The 8419-nt window shown below is 36.8% G+C and overlaps 1 protein-coding gene across 1 annotated transcript; it reads right to left on the reverse strand.

Annotated features, from left to right (window-relative positions):
- Positions 1 to 5337: 5337 nt before the first annotated feature.
- On the reverse strand, positions 5338 to 7708 carry LOC131427005 (arrestin homolog). Its single transcript, XM_058589866.1, has 4 exons — positions 7413 to 7708; positions 5981 to 6791; positions 5776 to 5905; positions 5338 to 5717 (listed from the first exon to the last, which is right to left on the reverse strand). Exons 1-4 carry the CDS (start codon positions 7519 to 7521, stop codon positions 5616 to 5618), a joined length of 1152 nt encoding a protein of 383 aa, XP_058445849.1. The 5' UTR covers positions 7522 to 7708; the 3' UTR covers positions 5338 to 5615.
- Between the last annotated feature and the right edge of the window lie 711 nt (positions 7709 to 8419).

An 8419-nucleotide genomic window follows, 5' to 3' on the forward strand; every position in this document is an offset into this window, starting at 1 on the left:
AAAGCACACCGAAAGCCAATTACTTCAAGGAGTATTTTCTAACCCTAATTCATGGGCTTCAAACCGAATTGAATGCATAGTTTAAAAAAGACTCGGAAATGTCATTCATTTAGGTAAATTCAAATGAAAGGTTTGACGGTTCCGTAAATAATTGTTGTGTTTTATCCGGATCCGGAAAAGATTGTTTCCGGTTTCTTATTCACAGAGTGTAACTAATACCTCGTTACGAACGGCGCTTTTTTCAAACAGGTCACTAAATTCTTCTAGCTTTCAGGTGTTGATAGTTAATGGTCTCAGGTGAGCCGGGAGTCAATGTACAAGGTCTAAAATCCGAAGATGCTGTATGCGGTATCAAACGGCAAAGACCAACGATTTATGAACATTGCTACCTTCCAAGGAATGACCTTCTGAAGGAATCCCGGTCATCAAAAGCAAATGTCCGCACCCACCGCTGTGCAAACATTGAATCGGACCGATATCTAGTTGGTAAACTCGTCACACACGAACACGGAAACTTAATCTTGAGCAGAAACCTAGCGTACGTACTACGCAAGAAATACACACCTTAGTTGGAGTCAGCACTTACAATGAAAGAGCAGTTTGAAGCGGTGTCTTTTTATGAGAGCACGAGAGCGAACGAAGGATGAACGCAGAGCAGACAGAACTCGATTTTCCGGAGGAAAAAGCGCTTCGCTCATTCTGGGAACATGTGCATACATTATTTCGCTACTACTAGGAAACTTCTAAACATACCTAGCGTTGGGGTTATGTCCTCATAGGTGCATACTTCCGGGGAGGGCTCTGGAGGTGGGATTGAATATTTCATTTCATGCCTTCATCATATAAGAAAAATGTGTTCAATCATTCCAGGATCGATAGCTCATGATTCGTTCTGATGTCTAAGTGGATATCGACTATGCTGCAGCAAGCCATTAGAAAGGAATATCGTATCGTATTTTGCTTCGAGTTCCATCGGAAACCGATTGTGGAATGAAATTGACAGGTGATGCTCCAGGCTGAGAACCATTTCGCGAATTAGTTTAATTTTTAGTTAAATTTTGACATTTTGATACTTATTTTCTATTGAGTAGTTGAATATAATTCAAACTACATCCTAATTCAAAATTTTACGGATGGAAAGTTCTTTTGGATTTTTTTTGCACTGAAAATAAACGATAACAAGTAGTAGAACACGTAAGAAGAACGTACACGGAAAAGTCAGCGATCACAAAACAACTAAAATATTAGTTGTTTTTCTGATTTTGATTGGTTAAAATTTGGTACAACTAATCGACTGTTTAACTAATCTGTCATTTTTGATTTATCGTGCTGGCAGCTTAGTAACGACACCCAACACGCACCACAAACAAGTAATGAAACGTTTCAGTAGAGCAATGCCTAACACACTGAGCGAACAATGAAACGTTTTAATGAGATGTCACTCGTGCAATTGAGCAAAGGCACAATCTCAGCAAAGTTACTTGTATGCATGAAAGCAAAAATATGTCTCAGTTGTTTCAACCAATTATTCAGTTATTTGAGCTTAAGACGCCAATTGCAATAAATATTTTTTACTGTTAGCCTCTTCGGCTGGCAGCTAATCGTTCACTGCTTGAACAACGAAATTTTACCTAATTAACTGCTTATATCTTTATCACTAAACTCACAAAGGATATAGAAATGAACCAAAAGATTACAACTCTCAAAAGGGAACTCACCAGAAAAATGGTCACAGGGAATTAGGAAATTTTTCTTTCACTTGCAGAATGGCTCGCTGGTAAACCTAATGCTACAGATACACTTTCAAGAAAATACAAATAGTACCACTTCACTTTAGCAGCAAAGTTTTAAGCGTTAATCGGTTTTAATAACATTGACATGAACTGTCCTAGATTACATTACTCTCAGATAAAATTAAAACATTTATACTGTAAGAATATCTATTTAACACATGGAAAACTTGTTTTACAATTAACTGTTATATTTTTCTGCATACTTTCACTTACATAAAACGACCACTACGTAACTAACATAAATGACGTTCATTTCACCATTGAAAATTTTCAATATAAAACGCTTCTGGTGAAATGAAGAGGTTTTTTTGTTCTGCGTTTTGCTGTCTTTGTTCTCCGCCAAGTGACAGCATTTGAATACAACAATTTCGGTTACCTGAATGGTTATGACAAAATCAACAGATATGTTTGTTAAATCAACAATATTTAGTTGAAACAACCATGGCGTGAAACAACAATTGCAATACTGTAATTTTGTGATCTGCGGGTTCTCCGTGTAGTAAATAACTTGCTTTGTTTGAGAATATACTAAAACTGGACGTGTTTTAGCTTGTCTTCGATTTTCGTCTATCCCAAAAAATTGATGGGATGGTAGCTTCCATCGGGATGATTCAGCTCTAGTTTCTACGCCATAACCAAAAACTCATACTTCGTTACCAGTTATGACTCTCTGGAGCAATTTTGGGTCGTCACGGACAGAATTCAATAGCTCCTGAGGAATGTTAATGCGATACGAATGTTTTTGGTCGAAATTGGGCAATTTTGGTACGAATTCCGCAGCGACCCTGGTCATGCCCAAACTATTGATAATAATTGTATAGCACGAGCCAATCGATATGTTTAGGTCCTCAGCAACTTCTCTGACGGTTATTTGATGATATGCCAATACTAGTTTCTTTACTTCATTAATGTTTTCATATGTTGTTGACGGGCTCTGGCGTCCCTCTAAGAACATTTTGTACCACCGATAAACGTTGTTTAACCATAAACAACAGTCAACATTTTGAATATATCCGCGCACTTTAAGTTGTTCTTCACGCAAAATTTAATACAAATTCTTTGATCTATTTTTTGGGATAGACAAAAATCGAAGACAAGCTAAAACATGTCCAAGCACGATAGCTGTCAAAAACTGACAGGATATTCAGTCCGGGCCTAGATTGTCAACATAGGTGAGGGTCACACGTATCAACATAACGCCACCAAAAGATCAAAAATCGCGATATTTTTTTAACACATTACACAGAAATAGTACACATAATCACAGAAAATAGATCTGAAACTTTTATTAGGAACATTTTGATTGAAAATAAAAGTTTAGTAAGCGGTAAAATAATAAGTTGAGTATTGGTACATTTACAGTAAATGAAATTATTTTCAATATGACGTTAGTGGCTTCCATGCAGTTGATCGATATACTTCAAAACCTGATTTCGGCACAACGAACAATTCGTAAAAGATTATTGTTTAAAATCATTTTTAGGATCGCAGCAACGATTTTCGGTTTCAATAACGATAACGTTTTGACAAAATTAGATTCTTCAGATTTTGTTTCGGTTATTACATTTTGTAGAGAAATACAATTGTTTCAACGGCGTTCTAACATTCTACACCAAGATTTCTCTTTAACCTCAAAAACGCTTTAGTCTTTGCCATGACCTCATCATTCGAAGTGAATCTCTTCCAGCAAGCTTCCATTTTAATCTGAAAACTGAAAATTGTCACTAAATTTCTAATTTAAAACCGATACACTGAAGAAGGATGTGAATAACATTCCGAAATACGTATCTGCATTATAACGTTTGGTACACTTTTGTGAAAATAGTAACTGTGAAAATAGTGACTTTGTGAGAGTGTAATGACGTGACATAGTCGAATTAAACCGTACAACAACAGTACTATTAGTGAAAATTGTCGCTGGGGGCTCAATCTGGCGAATATTGTGGATGCGGCAGCAATTCTAATTTCAATTCATGTGGAATTTAGTCAACGTTTCGATAAGTTGTTTTTGATTAGCTGTGAGAAAAAGCGGGTTTCCACTTTGCAATAATTTTTTGTATGTGCAAGTGCTCATGCAAAACTGTGTATACACTTACGTTCAATATTTCTTCGGTGTCAACTATCTTCTGCTACATTAATTATCGATTTTCCATTACGATGAAATAAACGTTTGGGAAAGTCTCGTTTGACGATCGAGGTGCATCATTGGTCTTTACACGATCATGTTTAAACAGACCGGGAACTTATTGACCTTCATGTTAATTTCCGTTTATTATTTATAACACACATTAATTTGTTAAAGCTCGGGTTGACGATTCGAAGCGTAGGGCGTAAGTTTTACATGTCAGTTGTTTTATGTTCGAACTCCGACCTGGAATGATTCTTATGGGGTTTTTGTTTTTAATTTCCAATACACCGGTACAGTGCTACACGGAGGCATGAATAAACGAACAGAAATGATGAAAACATGACTACAACAAACGATTCCGTTGCACAGAGCTACACCCAACTTTTGATTAGTACTACATCAGTGGCATCGGTGCAGAAGCAGTGTAGCACTGGCGTAGTGTAATTGGCAAGAACGAACGGTTTCAATGCAACCTTAGCTACACCGGTGTAGTGCGGTGTAAAAACGAAAACACTTTCGAAGATCCGACATTTGTATTTGTAGTTTTTAAAGGAAAACCGACACAAGTAGTATGATTTGACTTTCTTTCAATGTGCTAAAGTGGTTGATCTGAGTTATTTGATGTGTTCACGATAGCTACTCAGCTTAGTATGAAGGTTATTTTTAAGTGACAATCCATGTTCCGATAAAGATACTAGCAGCAGTGGTGCCAGATATATTAGGAAATGAGCCATTGTTCGGACCTTATGTCGGTTTTCCTTTAATATTTTTTTCATCAAATGTCAGATTGTTCAGCGGTCTTCAAAAGATTTCTTTCTCGTTAAATTTGCTACGAAAATAATACTTGTTCCGATTTTTAGAGTCTATAGATCTCCAGCCGATTTTTTATTGTGAAAAGTCAAGTTCAACTAAATTCAATACAAATTTCAAACCTCGGGCGGGAAAATATAGTTTCACCGATCGAGCTAAAATTTTGCATAGTTCTTATGAAACACAGAAGGGACATGAAAAGTTTAGTGGAACGAGAAAATAAACTATTTTATCTTTTTCCCATACAACTTTGTCCCAACCTAATGGTCACCACACCAAACACATAATGTTCTCTCGTCGGAGCGGGCGACGCCATTCTCTTGTTGAGTTTTCGAAATTGTGTTTCATTTGTGTTAGAGCACGATCGCCATAAACTTCCACAAAAGCGCACGGTGGTTCACGGGCACTTTCTATTCTTGATTAAACAGCGCACGCACGCCGACATCTTTGACGTGTGATAAAAACTGATTGAAAGAACAGCAATACAGTTTTGTCAACCAAATCAACGAAATATCAACGAAAACTGGTATATTGACGTATTTAGCCCTCTTTCAACAATCGGAGTTAAAGGAATTATGTCATGATGATTAATTTATATATGGAAGCTTTTAATCAATAATTACTCCAATTTAGCTTATTTATTCTTGACATTTTTCAAATATTTTTCCTAAAATATTATTATATCACTTTTGGTTAATGTCTTCTGCCTTGTAATTGAAACGACTTTTGACAAAGAAGGTGTATTAATAGAAAACACAATACAGAATCAGTTGCGTAACATGAAAATACGAATTATAAAAATTGCGTCGTTCACAGTATTAATTTATCGTCCTCAACAGATCATTGATCGAGACTTGGTTTTCTTCCAGCCTATGTAGATTTTATTAATCGAAGTCAACCGACTGCTGATCGACAGTATCCTGGCGGAAGGTTTCTACGTCCGCTTGACTGTCGGCATGGTAAATAGTTTTAGCTTTGCTTCCAGGCTGGAAATTATAAAAAATATTAAAATCACTTAATCTAATGTAATTGAAACATGCATACCTTAGGGTGCATGAGCACGAATGGCAATTCAGCCGATAGCTCTCCACCGAGGGCTCCGAGGAATAGTTTGACTTTTACAGCATAAGAAATAATTACACCAAAGGCATCACGTTGATCAGGTTGAGCCAATCTATTTTAAAACGTCAGATACATAACACCGTCATTAATGTGGTTTTATTATCCTATCATCATGGAGGGTACTTACAAAGTCGTAGATGCCAGACACTGTTCTTGGCGTTTGATTTGTCCATCTAAAGCAATTCCGCGTTTGTCCTTGTTCGAGCTCAATAATGGAGTCAAGTAGATTACCTTCTGCAGACAGGAACCAGGCTGAATCGGGCATCCTTCACTTGTTTCCATATGAGCAACGGTGTTACGATAACTTCCATTTTGGAACAGCACAACATCGACACCCTGTTGAATCATGGCCTTCAATTTCTTGACCACCTTGTTGGAGTTGTTTCGGATGCAAAGGTTAATACCAATTCTTTCGCCATGCAAATACAACTGCTTATCGAGAGTTACTTCCAATTCGAGCTCACCAGGACTCAGCATGAAGTCCTTGCGTACAACGGTGCATGGTTGCTGACCCTGTTTAGTTGGGGCAAATTGGATCTTGCGAATTCCCAAAGAAACCGTGCTTCGGCGATGAGTACGATCAGTGTCATTCTCACCGGTAAATATTTTGACATAGTATGACACTCCGCATGGTTCTCCCTGTTCATTGTTACCCTGCTGCAAAGTAACCGATGAAGGGGCAGTCGGAGCGATATTGAACGTGAAAGGGAATGCATTCGGGCCGAGTTTCTTCAACAGACGATCCTGCAACTTGGTTTGTTCCTTGCCGGATTTTTCTGGCGGCGGGTAAATTTGTTCCGAAGCCAGATACAGTTCCTTCTGGAAGTTCAGTCCCATGACTTCGTCTTCCTCGCGTCCATAGCGGAACGAGCAGACAATTTGTCCGAATACCCTGCGGTGGTCGCGAACATATTCGTCATCGAGAACAACGATTCCGTCTGTGAATTTCATTGTGAATTTTAGTATTTTGAAAATGTTTTATCCATTCTTTAGTGGAAAACAGTAATGAATTCGGTATATTGATAATTATTTGGTAAAATTCTAAATCTATTAACGGAAGCTTCCTTGAAAAGCGTTAGAAAATTTGATTTTGGAGATTAGAAACTTTCAAAGTTACAACGCACTCGTATATTTCTTGAACCAACAGATGAAACTATAACAACTATAGAGAAAACTAGAAGAACTGGATCTATCTCTTGAATTACAAAAAATATTGTAATTGGAAATGTTTACTACTTTAAGTGCTTGCAAAACCTTTAGTATCATTTGATCATTTGTTTCATTTTATTGTATTTTTCCATTCTTCTGGTGGTACTGAATGGCAAAAAAAATATTTTTGATATTTAAATTAACTTAACAGTTTCATTTGTTTTTAAATATATTATCATTCAAACACCGATAATTGATTTAAATAGAACCAAGAGTAATGATTTGTGCTATTCCGTTTCGTAATCCATTCGTATAACCAGATAATTGAATTAAAGTTACTTGATACAATTCGTTGCCTTGAACCTAAAACACTTCCAGCAATATTTCAGCATGTTCCAATTTATACACACCTATTGGTTCCACCCCGGACACGTGATCGACGAAGTCACGTTTTCCCATGTAGATTGTAACCTTGCCATTTGGCGAACACTTCTTGAAGACTTTGAAATTGTAAACCATGTTGATAGAAACGATTCCCTATTAACTCAAACAAAATACACTTCTCTATGAGGTATCACTAAAGCGAAATCTCGTTGACTAGGTTTGTTCACTTGTCAGTCTTCTTTGACAATTGACGATAAACTTGGTGGGTGGCTTTACTTCTCACTTTCCTTCTACCGCTGTTGAAAGGAAACTAAGTTTCCATGTTACACTTTGCCTACCTTTATACAGTTTCCAGTCAGTTGGATTTTCCGGGCACAAATAACGTCACTAGGAATTTGAATGATCCAATTACTGCAAGTGCGCAAAATGTTTTGGTTTCGCGTTTTCCACCATTTTTACATGTTCTCTCTTCCACTGTGCATAGACGTCTTGTGTAGCCTTAGATATCCTTAGAACACACATAAGGGTGGTTTAGTAACGTAACAAAATAATTATTGAGTGTAATAGCAACATTGTATCGATACGTGTCCTCATAATATTAAATGTTATAACTTTTAAATAACATTGTTTTCTGATAATACGTAGTGTGTACGACAGAAAAACATTTACCTTTCTACAAAACAACTCGAAATCACAACAAGACACAAGACTTGCAAATGTTCGTTATACTTCATTATGATAACCGTTGGTTAAAGGTTTATGTCTGCAGTAGAAATAAAATTTGCAAGGTGATATAATTATAATAATACTAGCTGGCCCGTCGAACTTCGTCTCGCCTGAAATTATTTTTTTAAATTTGTGTTTTCGGACAGCAGAGTTGTCAAACGTTAATGTTTCTTTCCATTATTTTACTGATTACTTGGCTTACAATAAACGAATTACGACAAATTCATATCCAACATCATGAATTATTGTGGATATGTTCAATGCTTTTGTTACGCAAAAACTAAACAAATGCACCAATTGCCATCTC

Source organism: Malaya genurostris, chromosome 2, assembly GCF_030247185.1.
Source record: "Malaya genurostris strain Urasoe2022 chromosome 2, Malgen_1.1, whole genome shotgun sequence".
Classification (NCBI taxonomy): Eukaryota; Metazoa; Arthropoda; class Insecta; order Diptera; family Culicidae; genus Malaya; species Malaya genurostris.

What these genes read in the sequence shown, in the direction of transcription:
- LOC131427005 (XM_058589866.1), bottom strand. Translation starts at nt 7,521, where the DNA reads ATGGTTTACAATTTCAAAGTCTTCAAGAAGTGTTCGCCAAATGGCAAG. An exon ending in GTCCGGGGTGGAACCAATAG is followed by an intron (nt 6,792 to 7,412) that starts GTGTGTATAAAT and finishes TGAAATTCACAG; the next exon opens with ACGGAATCGTTGTTCTCGAT. An exon ending in TCGTGCTCATGCACCCTAAG is followed by an intron (nt 5,718 to 5,775) that starts GTATGCATGTTT and finishes TATAATTTCCAG; the next exon opens with CCTGGAAGCAAAGCTAAAAC.